Source organism: Chanodichthys erythropterus, chromosome 15, assembly GCF_024489055.1.
Source record: "Chanodichthys erythropterus isolate Z2021 chromosome 15, ASM2448905v1, whole genome shotgun sequence".
Taxonomy (NCBI): Eukaryota; Metazoa; Chordata; class Actinopteri; order Cypriniformes; family Xenocyprididae; genus Chanodichthys; species Chanodichthys erythropterus.
In genome coordinates this window covers 21,382,851-21,405,181 of record NC_090235.1, presented here as the reverse complement: position 1 = coordinate 21,405,181, position 22,331 = coordinate 21,382,851, and the positions used below count along the sequence as shown (strand labels likewise).

At 37.3% G+C, this 22,331-nt stretch overlaps 1 protein-coding gene across 1 annotated transcript in view; it reads left to right on the top strand.

Annotated features, from left to right (window-relative positions):
- Positions 1-361: 361 nt before the first annotated feature.
- Positions 362-22,331, top strand: part of zmym4.1 (zinc finger MYM-type containing 4, tandem duplicate 1) — a 30,954-nt gene continuing 8,984 nt past the window's right edge. The window contains exons 1-15 of the mRNA XM_067412226.1: positions 362-522; positions 1,652-2,251; positions 2,353-2,405; positions 2,499-2,654; positions 3,913-3,985; positions 4,089-4,326; positions 5,253-5,382; positions 10,843-11,058; positions 11,139-11,289; positions 11,406-11,521; positions 11,613-11,837; positions 20,175-20,325; positions 20,446-20,621; positions 20,742-20,907; positions 20,998-21,150. Coding sequence (XP_067268327.1) covers positions 1,726-2,251; positions 2,353-2,405; positions 2,499-2,654; positions 3,913-3,985; positions 4,089-4,326; positions 5,253-5,382; positions 10,843-11,058; positions 11,139-11,289; positions 11,406-11,521; positions 11,613-11,837; positions 20,175-20,325; positions 20,446-20,621; positions 20,742-20,907; positions 20,998-21,150 — 2,530 coding nt within the window. The 5' untranslated portion in view covers positions 362-522; positions 1,652-1,725. The remainder of the gene's footprint in view (positions 523-1,651; positions 2,252-2,352; positions 2,406-2,498; positions 2,655-3,912; positions 3,986-4,088; positions 4,327-5,252; positions 5,383-10,842; positions 11,059-11,138; positions 11,290-11,405; positions 11,522-11,612; positions 11,838-20,174; positions 20,326-20,445; positions 20,622-20,741; positions 20,908-20,997; positions 21,151-22,331) is intronic.

Genomic DNA, 22,331 nt, shown 5'->3' with positions numbered 1-22,331 from the left:
AATATTGATATTGAACCACTGTCTGTACTCACATGAACTGATTTAAATATGTTTTTAGTACATTAAGGGATCTTGACAGAGGAAATGTCATTGCTGGCTATGCAGGCCTCACTGAGCCATCGGATTTCAACAAAAAATATCTTAATTTGTGTTCTGAAGATCAACGAAGGTCTTACGTGTGTAAAATGACACGAGGGTGAGTAATAAATTACATTATTTTCATTTTTGGGTGAACTAACCCTTTAAGTGGTCGAACCGATTTGCAGGAATGAATGGATCGCGCACGCGCGCCTACCCAACGCTTGTGGTGTGCATCTCCCATAATGCACTGCTGCACGCAAAGGGGGAAGTGCTTTCGCGGGAGAGCCAGCTAGTCCTTCCAGCTAGTTGATCCTGTTTTAGCAAGTTTTTCCACAATTTTGTTATTTTAATACAGAAGTGATCCACCGTGCATCGCGCATGATTTGTACATCGGCTGTCTCGTGAGAGGAATTGTTGAAAGAATACGTCAAGCGCTCTAAAGTGAGTATTTAAACTGTTGTGAAGAGTGGCCCGCGTGTTGTTTATCGTCTCTGCAGAGATTCGCTGCAGGAACATGCATGCCCTGCAGTATTTCACCTTTATACCCCCCGTTCTGGCTGCAACTTTCTTTGCGTGCATGATTTAAAGCCACGTGATGGAGTATTTCATGTTTGCGTTCCTATCGAATAGTGTGCTGAGGACAAAAGAACGACGCCTATGCAACAAAACAGGGCATTAATGCAATGTTGAGGAATTGGATGCATGTTTATAATCCTGAGGCTGCATGTTTTGTGCAGCTGTAGATTAGGCTGGTGTTTTGAAATAGGAATGTATTTTAAAAATAACTCTTGGTAAAAAAAATATTGGAGGAAAGTCAATATTTTTATCCCTAAAATGGTGGCGGATGCATCTATTAGATTTAAACTTTTTTTTTTCTGCCAACAAATAGTTTTCTTCCACATTTACGATTAATAGTTAAATGCAACAATTTTGTGTAGTAATTGTAATTTTTCGCGACATAATAATAATAATGCATAATATTTATAAGATATAATGTATTTTTCATGACAAATGTGTGTTATATATTTTATTTTCCATGAAAAGTAAAAAAAAAAACTCTATAATGTTGCTTTTGCTTGAAAACAAGGGAGTGTGGTTTCATTATCATGCTTCCAAAAGTCCCCATGAAATCAAAATGGAGGTTTTTTGGCTTTTAGTATGAATATGTTAGTCTTATTGTTATCTATAAGCTAGTGAAAACAATGACACAATTTGCATTTTTTAAGACATAAACTTTTTTTTCTCAGTTTTGCCAATACATACAAGTGGTGACATCACTCTGCATTTTAGCTCCTCCTCAGATTTTCTGTCCAATCAAATGCTCTCTAGAATCTAAAGCGCCCCGCCCACTACACTATAAATAGAGACTGAAGCTAAGTCACTTTCACACACATTTACTATTTTCTACGTGGCGAATAAAGTGATATGGAGGAGATTAGGAGGAAAATGTGGACTTTTTTACATTTAGAGTGACTTTTTAAACTATAACTTTATTGTTATAGTCCTTGGTTATGGGCCTTTATTGTTGAACTCTACCATATGGATAAATGTAATCATTTTCCACTTTCAGGAGCGAAGTCTGGCCCCTTGTAGCCTACAGAGGTAGTTTCACAGCTGGACTCTACATCTGCAGAAGGTGTCCTTATGGCCAGTGAGGATTTCACAGGACATCTCACTGGAGATGCAGCTTTTTCAGAAGAGAAACCAGATGCAGTGGAGTTATGCAAGCTGGACGCCACTGAACCTGGTGTAAACGAGCCAAACCCTCAAAACAGCCTGATGGAGGGCCATCAGATGGAGCTGGAGGAAGTAGAGTCGCACCAGGAGGAAATGGAGGAAGATCTGGATTTAGGACAACAACCAGATGTGGACCAAGGAAACAGTCCAGAAAAGGGCAGTCCATCCGACCAGGGTGAAGAGGAAGAGAACTGTGTACAGGAACACTGTGAACAGAAGGACACTAGAAAACTAGAGAAGAGCGAAGACGAGAGCAACAAAGACCACATGGCAGAGAAGAGCGAAGACAAGAGCAACGCAGAGGACACGGCACACAGTTCAGAGGAGCTTGTGATTGCTAAAGTTGAGGACTTCACAAATGAAATGGCAATAGATGTGGACCAGACTGAGGTTCGTGATGGGAAGATGGAGGTGGATAGACCAGAAGATGCAGGTTGGTGTGAATTTTTCTTTCTTTAATTTACTGTTTGTTAAGATTGATTGATGTTTCTGTTTATTGATAAGTATGTTCTACAAAATGTTTACATTTAACAGGAAAATTGCTGGCTAAACCCATAAAAAAGGAGAAAACTGAACCATCTGCCATGGTGAGCACAATATCACTGTTTTATTTTTACTCTTTGATTTTCATTGTGTTTTTGTTGATGTACACTCCTAAATCTAAAACCATTTTCATGCAGCAAACACATCCAGTGTCAAAAACTGAACTGAAACCACAAGTGGCCCAGCCTTCCATCGCCATTCCAGTGAAGGTGAAGGATGAGCCAATGGATGAGGAGTATGAGAAAGCATCGGCAACTCTGGAAAACATTAAAGATGAGCCTGACACTGCAGCTGTGAGTTTTTCTGCCTTTAATTTATTTTTTAAGAGGTAACAAAGGTTAAGCAATGTATTTTGAATACTTTCTCTTTATGTTCAGGGTGTCTTTGAATGTGGGTTTTTATCAGTTCACTGGGGGGAAAAAATGCGTGCACTGGGTTACCAGCACCAAGTCCAAGCATATTCATTTCTACTCCAAATGTAATACAAAATTTAGCATTTTAATCAACAATAATTTTTTTGTTATCCTTTTTATCCTTTTACCATGTGTCTTGGAGTATCGCAATAATACCATAATTTGAATTCAGTATTGTGGTATTTTTCAAATTGTGATATAAGGGTATCGTTACACCCCCATTACCTTGTAATTGTTCAATTGTAATATGAATAATTGATTAACAATTTAATTGAGGTTAAATAAAAAAAATCTGTCTGTCGAACAGAACTTCATACATAAAGACAATTGGTCTACTTAAGATCGAAAACTGCCCCCCTCCCCCCCACAGGAGATGGATCTACTCTGAGCAACGTTGTTTCTTTGTCATTCACACTCATTAGTATCTATGGGCCATACATCTGTATGGGCCATTTGGTTCACACCTTTATAGACACAGATAGAGTTGATTGCATCTGATGCACAGTCACAATGTAAAAACCATCTGACCAAAGATGACTGAAAATACACTTCATCTTTCAACACACTAAAGTTTGGGTTGGTCAGGTTGAAATAATCTCTTATTCTCACTAAGGCTGCATTTATTTGATTCAAAAATACAGTAAAAACAGTATATTGTGAAGTATTATTGCAATTTAAAATAACTGCTTTGTATTTAAATTTTTTAAAATGTAATTTATTCCTATGATGGAATTACTCCAGTGTCACATGATCCTTCAGAAATCATTCTAATATGATGATTTTCTGCTCAGAAAACATTTCTTATTATTACTAATGTTGAAAACAGTTGTGCTGTTTAATATCTTTGTGGAGACAGTATTTATTTGATATAGTTTTTTTGTAACATGTCTCTACTTTGTCACTAAATATTTTTTTCCTCCACTACTTTACTGCACGAGAAAATGAAATTTAGTAACCTAAAATTCCTTTATTTGAATGGCAAAATATGATTAGTATTTAAGGTGCACGGTAATCACAATGAAATGAATGAAATAACCCAACAAGCCAAAACATGTGGCAATAAAAACATAACTTTGGGGCATTGTTGAGTAAGTTCTAAAATGTTTCATGGAGTTTAACCCTTTGTTCATGCTTTCAGGAGTTTAACCAGACATCTGATGCGATCAAGATCAGCGCAGTGTTCTCTGTAGGAGGAAATGCCACATCCATTGGTATGAGCCCTGAAAACATATGATATATTGCTACATTGGTGAATAGTTGATTTATTAAGTTACATCTTATATTTCTTACATAATCCTCTTTATGTGTCTGCAGCTTCAGCAGCCGTCCCAGCAAAGGCGGCACCAGTCCCTACACTATCTCTTCGTCCTCTGGCCCCTGCCAATCCAATTGGTGTGGTCTGCACAGGATGTAACAAAGTCCTGCTAAAGGGACAGACTGCGTTCCAGCGGAAAGGCTGTCCCAAACTCTACTGCTCACCTCAGTGTCTCTGTAGCACCTCTACTATGGTGGTCAAGATACCTCAGAAGAAACAATGTTACCACTGCCTCAAGTAAGCCTACAATAAAACTTTTAAATTTTAACTTTTCAAATGATCATAACAGTTGCATTAGATTTGATGTTTATGCACTCACATTCAAAAATGACTTCCAAAGCAGTCATATACTTGGTTGTTGAATATGAACTGAATATTCACTTCTTTTTTTACCACACCAAAACTTAAAGTTAGTTTACCAAGAAATTAAAATTGACATTTACTTACCCTCATGTGATTCCAAATCCATAATTTGTGTTGATAAAATTAACAAAAGTCTAATTTTAATGAATTAATTAATCAGTTGAAAGTCTATTCACCCAAAACTTGGATGCTTCAAAACATTCATAAAGAGATTATGAAGTAATATCATATGAATCGAGCAGTTAAGTCTTCTGAAGAGACATGAATGGCTTTTATTCACATATAAACATTGCTCAGCGAACGTACATGGGAACGTTCATGGAATGCTCAAGTATGTGAACCAAATGAGGTTCTTCTTACGCGTCAAACAAGTTTGGTTGAGCTTCTGTTTGTTCACTGATCAATTTTCATATGTGAAATAAAAACCTAAATTAAATGTTCATAATATAAAGTGATTGTGTCTGTTCAGAACACTTGGTTTAAACAGCTCAATTTATATGGATTTATTTTATGATCTCTTTTATGAACGTTTTGAAGCATCAGAGTTTAGGATGAACAGACTTTCAATATTCATTAGAGATATCTTCATTTGTGTTCCAAAGACGAACAAAAGTCTTACGGGTTTGGCACGACACAAGGTTGAGTAAATGGTAACAGAATTGTCATTTCTTGTCAACTGTTCCTTTAATACACATTATTACATGCTGCTTTTATTTTAAAAGGTAAAAAATAATCATATATAATAGAAATTAAATCACAGCAATGGCACGTAACCTTCAACCATTTCTGTTTCCGTGCAGAGACATTCTTGACCCAAAAGATGTGGTCAATGCGCCAGTGGACATGTCAGGAACTTTGAAGGAGTTCTGCAGTCAGAAATGCCTCAACGCTTTAAACTTCAAGTGCAGTGTGTGTCAGAAGGCAGGAATGGTAAGTGTCATCTCTATCTGTTCAGGTGTTTGCTGCACTGATGCGCCAGTACTAATTAATCATGTTTTTGACCCCTAAGGATCTTTTCACACCAAGACAAATATTTGACACAACATTTAAATGAACAGCACTTACTGTGTCTGTTCAGAATGACACAAACATTTACATTTTATCATTGACAGATTTTTTTTTTGCTTTTCCATCGCACCCCAGGTATTTAATTTCAGTCATATATGACTCAAAATTCAGCAAGCGCTGTTTAGTCTAGGGCTGCACAATATTGGAAAAAACTGACATTGCGGTATTTTGTTTTTCTGCGACTATATATTTCGATATGAAAACAATTTCACCAGATGAGAGTGAATGATAGGGGAGTGAATCTGTATAGAAAATAATAAAACAAATTACAAGCATAGATGAATACAGGAGAACAAAGATATGTATGGAAATTTGTGTCCGCCACGGAATAAAAAAAGGATGATTACAACTTTTTATCTCACAGTTCTGACTTTTTTTCTCAGAATTGAAGTATAACCTCGCAATTGCGAGGGAAAAAATCAGAATAAAGTCACAACTCTGACTCTAACTCACAATTGTGAGTTTTTATCATGCGATTGCGAGAAGACAAGTCAGAATGATTAGATAAAAAGTTGCAATTACCTTTTTTTATTTATTCAGTAGTGGAAACAAGTTTCCAATGAAATAAGTTTTGTTTTTCAGGTAAATTTATGTTTTCAGGTGCAGACATAATCAAATATACAATGATGCGCACATCGCGATATCGATGCTAAAACAATATATTGTGCAGCCCTAGTTTAGTGTATTTAACCCCCTGGAGGTTCCAGCATGTGTTTTTTCTTCTTTTTTTTTTTTTTTGTTCTAATAACAATGGCAGCAATTTAAAATACTCTTATTTATGGTTATGCAGATAAGAGGAAGACATCATTCAAAACTGCTTTCATGTGTGTCTACTCACAATAACAAAAAGGTCTCAGAAACTCAGCCTTGAATTGTTGCACTGACTTGACAAATGTCTCTACAAAAACCCTGATGTCAACTTTTATTTTTACAGTTTAGGGGTGTAAAACTTAACACAATGAATTCATATATATATATAATCCAAAAGCATAGCTAAGCTTTTAGGAAACGGTCAGTCAAGCTTTTTTTATATGCTTGATATACTTTTATACTTAGAACTAAAATGTGGCAACTAATGTTTAAATGAAATAATATTAAGCACATTTTTCAGATTAAACAACTTGCTGGTGATGCTTGACATTATTGGTCATTCAGTGTTTCTGCAAAGTATGATTAATAGTAATTTAAAAACACGCTAAATGTTAATCTATTCAACTAATTTACTTACAAAGGCGACTTTGCATCTTTTCTTATGTAGGCTGTATATTGTCAGCAGCTCTGAGGTCTGACAGACTGCTTGGCTCATGAATATTAATCACATTGTCTGCGTTCGCTCGAGCTGATTGGCGTGAATGATGATAGGTGAGCGCTAGCCAATGGGATTGCCGCTTGCTTATCCTCCATCTGCCGATGGATACAACCGGCTAAAATAATAAATAATAAACGAAGTTCGTAATTTTGACAGAAAAAAATATGAATATAGCGCGTCAATTCTACGTGGTTCGACTGTTTCTCTCTCTTTCTCTCTCTGTGCGCGTGTGTCAGTCCAGCGCCGGTGAGTGCGGCTTCTACACAATAGAGACTTCGCCTGTTTGTCTATTGATGTCAGCAAGAACAGTGCGCTGTAAATAGAGAGATAAACGCAGCGTTTTGCGGTCCAGCTCGCTGTATTAATGCTATATTTAACATGCCAATGTTTACTCGTATTGTAGATGTTAGATAGTACCGTTATCGCGTTCAAGGCGCTCCCACTCGCGGATAACACACACGGTTATGATCTGGGCGAGCCATACAAATATGGTAAAAGCTCCCCATCAATGTGATTAAAAATAGCATCAAGCTTCATTCGATTCATTCACTTTTCATCGCTTTTGGAAGATGGCACACTGCACGTGTGAGGAACCTTCCCAGATCCTGGACAGTGAGGAAGAATTCACCTATTCTTCAGAAGAAGAGCACGAGTCTGATGATGAATGGGAAAATTTTGAAGAGCGAACTGATCCAGCAGAGGATATCAGTTCTGATGAGTAAGTCATCTATTCTTTGTATTAGTTAACATGTTATTTTTAGACATGCATGTACATATTTTACTTAGTTGGGCTGTTTGCCAGACTAAAATAAGCAGCATAAAAATAAATGCATATGTTGCTCTTAACCTTGGTGACTTGTCATTACATCTAAATGCTATACAAAACGAGTATGCACGTTTTATGCTGTATAATACATTTCCGTTTAAAAGTTTGGGGTCAGTAAGATTATTTTTGTTTAGTTTTTTGAAAGAAAGAAATACTTTTATGCAGAGAGGACACGTTAAATTTATCAAAGGTCTCAGTAAAGACATTTTATAATGTTAATAAATATTTCTATTTCAAATAAATGCACAGCTGTTTTCAACAGTGAGAAGAAGAAATGTTTCTTGATCGGCATATTAGAATGATTTCTGAAGGATGTATGTTTGACCTAATAAATAAGACCTTACCTACCCCAAACATTTTGAATGACATAAATATAATTATTTAGAATATATTTAATTATAAATATATATTTATTTCAATTATAAATATATGCATGTGATTTTCAGTAATGTTAAACACTGTAGTTGCTTTGATCCTAATATTTGCATGCTCACAAATGTTTGCCTTTTATTCTTTTATTTGCAGATGTGAGAATGACATTGACCTGATGCCTGTTGCAAAGAAAGCCAGGACAAACGGGCTTTCCACTCAGTCGTGGAAAACGGAGAAAGTCGTCGACTTGGTTCCACAGAATCTGAGATTCTTGCCCGCACGGGAACCTGGACCGCAGATGAAGGCTACTGACTCGCATTCCCCTCTTAGTCTCTTCAAAATGTTTTTCACTGACAGCGCTGTCTCAACTCTGTGCTACAACACAAACGCTCAGGCCGCCAGGTCAATTGCGAGGGGTCGCAAATACAAGTGGACTGACGTCACCGTTGACGAGATGTACCGCTACTTTGGGCTGATATTCTACATGGGCATGGTGAAGTTGAGCTCCATCAGTGACTACTGGCGGCAGGGCACTCTTTTCTCCGTGCCTTTTCCCGCCACGATCATGTCAAGGGACAGATATCGCACCGTTTCATGGAATATGCACATGAGCCACCCAGAGGAAGACAAGGAGAATGACAAAAAGAAGGGCACAGATGAGTACGACCGCCTTTTCAGGGTCAAACCCCTCTTGGAAACAGTCCGTCTCGCATGCAAAACTGTCTATCATCCCAGAAGAAATTTAGCTGTGGATGAAAGAATGGTGGCGTGCAAAATGAACACTGGAATGACGCAGTACATGAAAGCCAAGCCGACCAAGTGGGGCTTCAAGCTGTTTGTCCTCGCGGACTCGTCGAATGGATACACTGTGGACTTTTCTGTGTACACGGGAAAGAACGCCAGTGCCTCTGGTCATGGACTACCATATGACACAGTGATGTCTCTTTTGGACAAAAAAATTTTGGGATCTGGGTACCATGTGTACATGGACAATTTCTACACAAGTCCGAAGCTCTTAAAAGACTTGTTAACCATGAAGTATGGTGCTTGTGGGACTTACAGAGACTACAGGAAGGACAGCCCACAGAATGCAGCTAATTCACTGACCAAAAAGTCCACCAGGGGATCTATTAGGTGGATTCGGGATGGACCGCTTGTGTTTGTGAAGTGGATGGACACACGAGAGGTGTCTGTCTGTTCCACTATCCATCCTGCCTACAACGGAGACATTGTGCAGAGGAGGGTGAAAGCAGAAGCAACATGGAGCTTGAAGAGTTATCCTTGTCCCGCACCGATTGTTGCGTACAACCAACACATGGGGGGCGTCGACCTGTCCGATCAGCTGTTGCAGTACTACACTGCACAGCACAAAACCTTGAAGTGGTACAGAAAGATCTTTCTCCACTTATTGGATATTGCTGCCACCAACGCCTATACAATACACAAAGAGCTGTACGGCAACCTGTCCCACAAAGAGTTTATGGAGCAGCTTATCGCAGAGCTCTGTGGCGTGTCGCTGAAAACAGAACGAAAACGGACCAGCAGTGACCACGTGCCTGTTCCAGGAGCTCAGCTGAGCACAGACACCAGGAAAATCGCCTCTGCTGGACGTCGGATCTGCGTGCATTGCAAAGCGGTGCATGGCAAGAAGCAGCAAACCCCTTGGAAGTGCCAGGCATGTGACGTGCACCTGTGTCTTCAGTTGACCAGGAATTGTTTCCAGGAATGGCACAAATCTCTGTGACTGTGTGCTCGAAAACGTGCTTTATATCTGACTATCAATCTTTCTATTTATCGGTCTGTCTTTCTGACTGTCTGTATTATATTGTACACTCCTGTAAATAAACTTAAAACAAACAAAAACGTTCTTTCTTTTAGTCCTCTCACATCTTCCTCACGGGGGCATTCCCAGATCTGATGATCTTCCCAGATGTGAAACGCATCAAAACAAAGTGTCACACAAAAGTTAGTCATGTTTTATGTGAATGAACGGACAAGATTGTCTTCACATGTTATAACAAAGAATATGATCTACAAAATCCAGTAGTCCAAAGTCTTGTGAACAACATTTTTTTTAAGTGTTTTATGGCCCCATCTCATCTGAAATTCTTCTAAAATGAGCATTTTTATCAAGCTTGAATGTTTATGTTCAGTTATTTTACTTTAATGGCAATGCAAAGGACCTATTAATTGCTAATAAAGTGAAATTATTGAACCTAAACATACAAGCTTGATTAAAAACGCTCATTTTAGAAGAAAATTTCAGATGGCACTTAGAGGCTTTTGCATATTCAGACCCCCTTTTTTTTCATCAATTTGCAAAGTTGACTCAGATATGTTTTTGCTTTGTCATCAAGCTTTGTGGAGCGTAGATTGTGATTTTGTATGTTGCTGCCTTATGAAGCAGTTTAGCATAAGGCAGCAACATACAAAATGAAAAAAATAAGGGGTTTGTAGGCTTTCTGAATCCACTTTGTATTTTTTTTTTTTTTTTTTAATCAACTTTTATGATTGCACTGTACATATTGTTCACACATATTAGGACAGAAACTACTGTTTAGTGTACTTTAGGTCCATGAAAAGCAAATCTGTATTATAACCGACTGGCTGTTTGTGATGCATTTTCTTTTTTGTTACTTTATATTTCTCTAGAAAACACTATTGTTCTGTTAGACTAAAAATTAACTCTAAGTATGTTATAGTCTCTGACAATTGTATGAGTTTCTGTGGCTGCTTTATAAGATCCATATAGAAATAAAGTTCAGTAGTTTTAAAAGATCTAAAAGGTTGCATGTTGCAATTGCATTTCTCATAGACTTACACTCATGAAGTGAACTTCATGGGCTCCATCCATAAGCTGTGCAGCGACAGCTGCTTCAACCAGTTCCGCTCCTCCAATAAGCTGAACATGAACAGCTGTGTGAACTGTGGTGGATACTGCTATGGCACAGACAGTCAGTGTCCATCTCTGCAGATAGAGGGCAGTGTTATGAAGTTCTGCAAACAAAACTGCCTCATAGGCTTCAAAAAGGTAACGGCAAAAGAATTCCTAAATAAGGGTTGTTTGTTTTGTTGAAAGTCATTATTAAATAAATTCATCTTCTTTTTTAGAAGAGTCTGAAACCTGTCCCCTGCAAAATTTGCCGTACCACTCGCCCGGTGGCAGAAATGGTGGACAGTCCGAACACAGGGGGAATTAGAGAGCTTTTCTGCTCCCCTTCCTGTGTTACAGCAAATAAAGTTCAGACTGTCAGTTCTTCAGGTAACATATTCACCAAGATTCAGCATTATGGTCTTCTCAAAAGAGAAGGTCTTCTTTATGGTCTTCTTCCAAAAGGAAGTATATTCAAATATCTTTTTTGTTTGCATTCTAACAAGGTGCTCCAGTAGAATGCAACAGCTGCAAGCTGAAACTAGTGCCTCAGTATCATCTAGCCATGTCTGATGGAACCATCCAGAACTTCTGCTCCTTTTCCTGTGTAGTGTCATATCAGGTAGAGTTTAGTACTTTTACGGATCGCCCTGGTCAAAATGTCAATCACAGAAGTAGAGATAATGAATATTCCGCTTTTTGACTTTGTTCAGGAGTCCTTCGGTAAGACGAAAACTAACAACCAGGTGAACATGATAACTTCTACAACCAACAACACATCTACCCAAAAACCTGCTGCTTCCAAGCCTGCTTCAACAGAGTCCAGCTCGTCAACAAAGACTAGCGCTCCCAGTGGTCCTGTGCAGACAGTCACTAAGATCCCCTGCTCTCAGTGTCTGAACTCATTCTACCACAAACCAGAGCTGCTGGAGTTCAAGGTACTCCTGTTCACTGGTGTAGACTAACTCGGCACTGAAAATAAAGGAAACATTTCACATAATTGGGAGAAAATATAATAGTACTAGAATAGTTGGAGTTAATGGTTTTACAGGCATAATGAATTCTTGGAATTTCTTTCTATTTATAATTTGATCACATGCAACAATATGCACAGATTGTCAAGATACTGATAACTAGTTAATAACTGATATACTGGCCATTATTAGGTCACAATCTACATTTGAGGCTGATTAAAAAAAAACTTTAAGAAAAAATTAAGCTACATAAAAAGAATAAAGAAACAAAATGCTTTTGCCATGGAGAAAAAAAACATACAACAATTTTATTTTACTTCTATTTTAACAATAGGCAGATTAGGCAACTAGAAATAATGTCAAATACAATTTATTAAAGGGTTAGCTCACCCAAAAATTAAATTTGTCATTAATTACTCACCCTCATGTCGTTTTACGTCCGTGATTAAATCGGAGAGGTTTCTGATCCCCTATAGACTGCAACATAATTACCACATTCAAGGTCCAGAAAAGTAGTAAAAACATCGTTAAAATAGTCACATATAGGAGACTAACAGGGAAGAGATTAAAGGTGCCCTATAATTAAAAATTGAATTTACCTTGGCATAGTTGAATAACAAGAGTTCAGTACATGGAAATGACATACAGTGAGTCTCAAACTCCATTGTTTCCTCCTTCTTATAAATCTCATTTGTTTAAAAGACCTCCGAAGAACAGGTGAATCTCAACATAACACCGACTGTTACGTAACAGTCGGGATCATTAATATGTACGCCCCCAATATTTGCATATGCCAGCCCATTACACAAGGGCAGCCAGTGTTAACGTCTGGATCTGTGCACAGCTGAATCATCAGACTAGGTAAGCAGGCAAGAACAATAGTGAAAAATAGCAGATGGAGCAATAATAACTGACATGATCCATGATAACATGATATTTTTAGTGATATTTGTAAATTGTCTTTCTAAATGTTTCGTTAGCATGTTGCTAATGTACTGTTAAATGTGGTTAAAGTTACCATCGTTTCTTACTGTATTCACGGAGACAAGACTGTCGTTATTTTCATTTTTAAACACTTGCAGTCTGTATAATTCATAAACACAACTTCATTCTTTATAAATCTCTCCAACAGTGTAGCATTAGCCGTTAGCCACGGAGCACTATCAAACTCATTCAGAATCAAATGTAAACATCCAAATAAATACCATACTTGCGCAATTAGACATGCTGCATGACGAACACTTTGTAAAGATCCATTTTGAGGGTTATATTAGCTGTGTGAACTGTGTTTATGCTGTTTAAGGCAAGTGCGAGCTCCATGGGCGGGGAGCACAAGAATTTAAAGAGGCCGCAGCCTGAATTGGTGCATATTTAATGATGCCCCAAAATAGGCAGTTAAAAAAATGAATAAAAAAAAATCTATGGGGTATTTTGAGCTAAAACTTCACAGACACATTCAGGGGACACCTTAGATTTATATTACATCTGTAGCAAATTAGCTCAAAATAAATATGAATAATTAATCATAACTAGTTATAATTAATTATTAATATTTTAATCAGTCAATAAAATTAACTTAATGTAATAAAATTAATATTACAATCAATTAACCTGTTGTTCAATGAACACACAGTGTTAATTGTTTATTAACTAAGAAATGTTCATTTCCAGGTTATAGGAAATAACAATCTTATTCTACTAAAAGCCTGTAGTCAGGACCGACATGAATAGGGACTCCCGTACATGAGCGCAAAACACGGACAACCTTACGTGTGACATGAACAAGACTTTATTAACTAGACTAAACACTTAAACTACTCTAACATTCACACACATACATGCATACAGTTTACCAAGAGAGAGAGAGAAAGCAGAGTACAGGAAGCAAGAAGTTACAGCATTGTTGGACATTCAGCAGATCAACAGCCTTGAGCAAACCATCAGTTTAGTTTTAACAGGCCCTTCTTTAAAAGGGGTAAGGATACTCAATGTATCCGATAATGAGACTAAGTTTGATACTTGCATGTCTCTCCAAGTTGAATTAAAACTGTCCTGATGCAATTTGTGGAGGCTCCTGTTGAATCTTTGCTGATATTTTCTTGACGAAAGAGAACCGGCTGGATTCAGAGGATCTTTGGTGAATGGAAGGTCTAGGCCGAGGCCTGGCACAAGCTTGGGGTTCCTTAGAAGCTTCTAGCTTCTTAAAGCATCTTGACGTCAGCATTCATCAGTAAAAGAGAAGAAGAGGAGGAAGAGCAGGAAGAGAGGGGGTTCCTTGTGATCAGTGAATATAAGGGGTGAAGATGTCACACCCTCTTGAGGTGTCTGAGCCAATAAGGAGTTCCCCTTTCAGAGGGAAGTTTTACGAGTCTTTGTTCTGTAGCAAGATATTAGCATAAGACACTGGATTGGATGAATGAGAGAATAACCTTCTAGATTCTTATAATACTAATGTGTCACAGAGTTAGTAACATGTGACATAAATTACCAAATAGGAAATGAAAGTTGGAGTCCGTAGATACCAAGCATGCTGCCAATGTGATCTCAGTTAACTATACATTTGCAACTATGGAACATTAATACCAAAATAGTTCAAAAGAGAGAATTAATACATAGAATAAAGCCTATAAAAGGAAAGTCATGAGATGGGCAACTTGGATACATGTTTATACATTTCCCAAGTGGTTATATAGAGAATACATAGGATTAAGAGAGTTTATTTGTCCTTCTCAGGAAGAATGAGTCACTAGTCTCTCCAGAATTCTTCTGGATCATAAAAGTACCATATAACTGTAACAGGACACCTAGGTTGGCCTGTGTGCTAGCAACATTGGGATGCTGGTTACAGTTTTAGGGGGATGAGTTCAGAGAACTTTGATAGGGAGAGTGAGTTTATGGGTAATTCATTAAATACAATGAATAATTGTGTGGCTGATTGGTCCAGACGTTACATCCCCCCTTTCGGTCGTTGTTGTTCTTTCTATGGACACCAGCGAGCGTCGTTGAAGGTGTAGAAAGATCAGACACACCACTGGCACACAAGGCTGGAAGGCTGTGATGGCCTCTGGTTGTATGTGTCTCCTGGAGTGGTGGTCGTTCCATTGCGGTTGATGTAGACAGTAGACAAGCTCAGGTCTCTGAGCTGGTGTTGTGTGAGTGGTCAGAAGCTTGTACTGCTGAGTACTCCTCAGGTAAGAACTGTTCAAGGAGCTATCTTACTAGCGTTAGAAGCTCCTGCAGGTCCGATGCAGGCGTGTCCAGTCGTCCTTGGGCTGCCTGCTGTTGGAGATCCTGCTGTGTCTGCAGGGAGAGGATGCTCCCATCCCTGGCTTCTCCCTGTGGTAGGTCTGGTACCTGGGTCTGTCTGAATTAATCCTTCTCCTTCTGCAGCTGCAGAGGATTTCAGGAAAATGGCTGATAAGGTGTCAAGCAGAAGGCTTTGGCCTCCCCCTCTGTACCTCTGTGCTTGGCTGGGGGAGGTTCTTATGCTGACTCCATGCGGTGAAGTGAGACGTTTCTCCTGCAGTGGTTCTGTTTGCTGCAGGTAAGAGAGTCTCAGTTCTCTTTTCTTCTGTGTCTCTATTCTGTCAGGGTCCTTGTGTCTGTCCCGAGCCTCCATCTCTAGCTGGTCTATGTGGCTTTTAGCATGCATCAGCTCCTTGTGAGTCTCTGTGATCTGGAGTTTGAGGTTGTTCACCTCCTGTTTCAAAACAGCGAGGATGTGGGCCAAGAAGAAGTTGACTTCAGTCAGATCATTGTGATCACACCTCTGGTTTGAATCATCTGCCTTTACTTCTCTTCCATCTTTGTCCAGTTGCTTTTGGCTCTGGGGCTGTAATTGATCAGCTGCACTGGTTAGGAGGGTGTTCCTCACGACACATAGCCAGTCCTTTTGGTCTGCCATCTGGGCAGTTAGGCTGAGCATCTGCAACATTTAGGCACGCTTGTGGTGAGAGTAAGGGCAAGAGACTACTGCAAGATCAAACAGAATTTAGGGCTAAAGGCACAGTGAGCAGCCAGGTGTATAAAATACAGCTAGGTTTAATAAATGACTTAAGATGGTTCTTGTGGTCAAATTATTTCTTAGTATTTCTTACTGATGGCTCACAACAGGCTTGACCTCTGAACAAATGGAAAAGAGAAAGAGAGAGGAAGAGGAGAGCTTTCCTATTAGATTGTGCTTATTAGTGGTGCTCAAAATTATGCCATAGCAGTCATTCAGATTCCTTTGTAACTGGCTCATAAAATTGAAGCAACTGTTGTAAATAAACAAAATCAAGAAGGAGAGTATGTCTAGTTGCTTGTGGTTATATTGGGAAATTAAACCACACAATATTAAAAAGGGAGATGTAAATAAATCACAAAGATGAAAGAAATAATACTAGTAAAAATTAATAGCTGACTGCTATTATAATTAAAATCAATAAAAAGATTTAAAGAAGTGACTAAAACAGCAGAATGACCTGGTATTGGGAATAGTCAATAGCACTAGTGATTAACAATTAGATTAGCTTTGGAAATCACTCTATAGTTGGTCACAGCTGCAGCGTGTTCAGGACCACACCATGTGTGTGTCCCTCCCAGAAGTTTAGTCAACGTGCTATTGAAAAATCTCAATAAATCCTAGAATTCTTCTTTAGTTAAACAGTTTACATGTAATTACATTTAGATTTAATTACCCTAGTAACTGCAGATTTAGCTGAACAGTGTTCAGGGAGAAATGCACCTAAGTGCAGGTGAAATTAGCTGAGAAGAATTAAAGGTAAGGAAAGAGAGAAATCAGAAAACCAGGAATGTGGTTAAGGGAAATTGGTTTAGATCAGTTCACACTGCATACACACAAGCTATAGTTAAAGGCTTCACGTAAATGATGCTAACCACTAACTGTAGAAGCTATTATTTAGCTTAGCCTGAGGTGCAGGGCTGCTAGGTGAGGTTAGCTTAGCCACCTAGCCTGGTTTGTTTACAATATGGCATCACAGGGTGAGTTAGCACTTCCTGTGACAAGTCGTTGTCATGGGAACCAATGCACATCTGGGCAATTCAAACAGTTTATTGAGACTGTCTGCTCATTTCAAACAAGTTACGTATAGAGTTAAAATGTGACGCTTATACTTTCAGATTTTCAAAAACTTGATATTACATTCAGTAAAATGCAAATATGTTTTGGCATTTGCAAATTTTACTCATGTAAACTCTTCTCTCTACTTTAAACAACGTCTTGTACTTGTTTAAAGGGTAATTACACAGTTTGCTATAAGTCAAAGCTTGTTTAAGCATATATAGCTAAGTCCGTCTTGTGCATGAATACTGATGTTCCTTTCAGCGAGTGAAACACAGTTTTGGTCAAAAGGTAGCTATGCTTGTAGATGCAGCCAAAGTTTAGATGAATGACATCAATCTTAACTATAAAAGGGGAGCATTACCCAAATCTACATTTATATAACACTGTACTGAGATTCATTCATCAGAAACAGGTTAAGCAATACTGCAATTGGTATTTCTCCAACCAAAGCAGAATAATCAATTCTGGTACAGTTTACATGCCGCTGAGCTGAGATTCCTTCGTCAACACAGGCTTATGCTCTAATACTGAGATTAGGATTTCTTCGCTAAAATCAGATTAACTTTACACTGATACCATTTGAACATATGCTAAAATGTGTCAAGAGTAGACTCTTTCAGTTACAGTAGAGATGTCAATTCAAGCTATCACTTTATCAGCATCTAACAAGCCCGCAATTAGTGACCAAAATGCGCATCGTCTGACATATTCTGACTGGAATTATCAAATGCACACTTTTAAATTGACAGTGGTTTAAGCTCATAACCTTTGTTTATTCATGCCCGCATTCTCCACCATTTGTAGCAAATTAGCTCAAAATAAATATGAATAATTAATCATAACTAGTTATAATTAATTATTAATATTTTAATCAGTCAATAAAATTAACTTAATGTAATAAAATTAATATTACAATCAATTAACCTGTTGTTCAATGAACACACAGTGTTAATTGTTTATTAACTAAGAAATGTTCATTTCCAGGTTATAGGAAATAACAATCTTATTCTACTAAAAGCCTGTAGTCAGGACCGACATGAATAGGGACTCCCGTACATGAGCGCAAAACACGGACAACCTTACGTGTGACATGAACAAGACTTTATTAACTAGACTAAACACTTAAACTACTCTAACATTCACACACATACATGCATACAGTTTACCAAGAGAGAGAGAGAAAGCAGAGTACAGGAAGCAAGAAGTTACAGCATTGTTGGACATTCAGCAGATCAACAGCCTTGAGCAAACCATCAGTTTAGTTTTAACAGGCCCTTCTTTAAAAGGGGTAAGGATACTCAATGTATCCGATAATGAGACTAAGTTTGATACTTGCATGTCTCTCCAAGTTGAATTAAAACTGTCCTGATGCAATTTGTGGAGGCTCCTGTTGAATCTTTGCTGATATTTTCTTGACGAAAGAGAACCGGCTGGATTCAGAGGATCTTTGGTGAATGGAAGGTCTAGGCCGAGGCCTGGCACAAGCTTGGGGTTCCTTAGAAGCTTCTAGCTTCTTAAAGCATCTTGACGTCAGCATTCATCAGTAAAAGAGAAGAAGAGGAGGAAGAGCAGGAAGAGAGGGGGTTCCTTGTGATCAGTGAATATAAGGGGTGAAGATGTCACACCCTCTTGAGGTGTCTGAGCCAATAAGGAGTTCCCCTTTCAGAGGGAAGTTTTACGAGTCTTTGTTCTGTAGCAAGATATTAGCATAAGACACTGGATTGGATGAATGAGAGAATAACCTTCTAGATTCTTATAATACTAATGTGTCACAGAGTTAGTAACATGTGACATAAATTACCCAAATAGGAAATGAAAGTTGGAGTCCGTAGATACCAAGCATGCTGCCAATGTGATCTCAGTTAACTATACATTTGCAACTATGGAACATTAATACCAAAATAGTTCAAAAGAGAGAATTAATACATAGAATAAAGCCTATAAAAGGAAAGTCATGAGATGGGCAACTTGGATACATGTTTATACATTTCCCAAGTGGTTATATAGAGAATACATAGGATTAAGAGAGTTTATTTGTCCTTCTCAGGAAGAATGAGTCACTAGTCTCTCCAGAATTCTTCTGGATCATAAAAGTACCATATAACTGTAACAGGACACCTAGGTTGGCCTGTGTGCTAGCAACATTGGGATGCTGGTTACAGTTTTAGGGGGATGAGTTCAGAGAACTTTGATAGGGAGAGTGAGTTTATGGGTAATTCATTAAATACAATGAATAATTGTGTGGCTGATTGGTCCAGACGTTACACATCTTTTAAAAAGATGTTCTACAGCACCCGCATTCTCCACCATTTGTAGCAAATTAGCTCAAAATAAATATGAATAATTAATCATAACTAGTTATAATTAATTATTAATATTTTAATCAGTCAATAAAATTAACTTAATGTAATAAAATTAATATTACAATCAATTAACCTGTTGTTCAATGAACACACAGTGTTAATTGTTTATTAACTAAGAAATGTTCATATAACTGTAACAGGACACCTAGGTTGGCCTGTGTGCTAGCAACATTGGGATGCTGGTTACAGTTTTAGGGGGATGAGTTCAGAGAACTTTGATAGGGAGAGTGAGTTTATGGGTAATTCATTAAATACAATGAATAATTGTGTGGCTGATTGGTCCAGACGTTACACATCTTTTAAAAAGATGTTCTACAGCACCTTTAAAATGTTGAACAGAGTCATTGTTTTTTTGTTTTTGCACACAAAATGTATTTTCGTTGCTTCATAACATTAAGGTTAAATCAGTATAGTCACATTGACTATTTAAACAATGTTTTTACTACTTTTCTGGACCTTGAATGATGGTAATTACATTTCTTACTATGAAAGATAAAAAAAAATTAAAAAACTCTCATCAAAAATATCTTAGTTTGTGTTCCGAGGAACTAACAGGTTTGGAACGACATGAGGGTGAGTAATTAATGACTAATTTCATTTTTGGGTAAATTAACCCATTAATAAAATGCATTAATTTATAAAGTCTTAAATATATTGTCATATTTATTTATCAGACCAGTATCAACAGCATTATCATAAAAAGTCTCATTTTATGACTGAAACTGGTATGACTGCTGATATATCACACATTCTTATTTATATTTGCATTGTAAAGTTTATAATTAAAATTCTTTCATTTTGTTTGTTTCTTTATTAATACTTTCTACTCAACAATGACCCTAAACCTAATTGGTTGCTTTTCTGACCTTTCAGAGGAAAATGTACGCTTTCTGCGATAACGCTTGTGTTGAGGAGTTCAAACAGATCAACAACGTCATGGCTCGCTGCGAATACTGCAAGATCGATAAAGTTGTAAAGGAGGTGAAAAGGATAAACAAGATTGACCGCTCTTTCTGCAGTGAGGGTACGTGCTAAGAGCAAAATTTAGATATTGTTTCATGCCATGTGTTTTCTTTTTGATTCATACATGCATGTCTTAATACCAAGTTGTCTAAGCTTTACTTGTTTGTTCATCCATGTACAGGATGCAAGTTACTTTATAAGCATGACCTGGTCAAGCGCTGGGGGAAGAAACACTGTCGCAACTGCTTCTACTGTAGTGGCTCCTCTCAGACTGTCATCACTGAAGTTTTTGATAAAATAGAGGAGGAGTTCTGTGGGAATGTATGCTTACAGCAGCATACCTTATTAATGCGTAAGGTAATATTTGAACTCTTATTATTTTCATTGAGAAGCAATGTACAAGGCTGTCATTAAGATGCATTAAGACGTTATTCTGTGGTTGTGGCTTTCAACTAACAGTGAGTACATTTCTGACAGGAAATAAAGTGCTCCATGTGCAGGCAGGCCAAGAAGATGACCGAGACTGTGAAATGGCTGGGTGAGATTAAGCATTTCTGCAGCTTGCAATGCTTGATGTTCTTTTGCAGTCTGCAGGGAATCACTGGGCCAGTCAAATCTTCAAGCAAACCTCTGACCACACAAGGTATGTCTTCCTGCAGATATTTGTGTATATCTCGCCTCTGTAGCTTATCATTTGATGTCTGTCTTGTCTTTTGGTAATTGGTTTCCTCAGGGACAAGCCCAGCGCCGTCTCCAGCCCCTCAAAGTACAGTGAATCGCACATCACTGATGACTAAAGAGGCCACACCGGTCATTGCCAATGTTATATCACTCTCAAGTGCATCCAATGGACAGCCATGTGTTTTGGGAAATAGCGTTCTGCAAGGTGACTATCCTTATCATCCTTGTACCATGGTTATCAGTCGACATTAAAGATTTTAATTTATCAGTAATATTTATTTACTTTATTAGTAAATCATAAATACAGTGCTTAACAAATTTATTAGACCACCACTCAATGTAAGCTTTGTGCCACAGCTGCCCTAAACAAACAGTATTGGTGATTACCACAATCATTTTTTATGTTTCTGTAATGGTTAATCCACAACAGTATGTGTAAGCACTTTTGTCACAGTAATGTTTCTAATGCTAAAATATAATTATTGTTGTGATTAAATTAATTCAAAGATAGATCACACAAATGTTTAATCAAAAGCAAGTCTTTGGGAACAACTAGAAACTATTTGGAAGTCAATAACAAAAGATACTGTTCAAAAGTATATAAAACAATGCCAGCAACAATGCAAGCTGTTATCAAGGCCAAAGAATGCCACGTGCATAAATAAAAAAAAAAGTTAACAGATTCCTAAAATATGTTTGTTTTCTTTGTCAGTGGTCTAATAAATTTATTAAGCAATGTATATTGATTTATTTTAATTTAAATAAGCAATTTAAATTAATTCATTTATTGGATATATCCACCAACTTATATATTTCAAATAGGATATTTTATTGTGCATGCTCATTCTCATTTTTTACATATAGATTTTACTTTTGCCGCCATCTTGCAGTCACTTAATTTAATAACTCTAATTATTTAATAACACTGTTAAATGTAACCTTTAGCCAATCTCTCTCTCTCTCTCTCTCTCTCTCTCTCTCTCTCTCTCTCTCTCTATATATATATATATATATACACAATCTATATATATATATATACACAATATATATATATATATATACACAATATATATATATATATACACAATATATATATATATATACACAATATATATATATATATACACAATATATATATATATATAAACAATATATATATAGATATACACAAAAAATATATATATATACACAATATATATATATATATACACAATATATATATATATATACACAATATATATATATATATATATATATATATATATATATATATATATATATACACATACACATACACAGGGCTTGACATTAACACCCGCCAAATGTGGGTAGATTTCAGCTGTGGCGGGTAAGACAGCCACTCCCATAGCCACTTTGGCGGGTTGA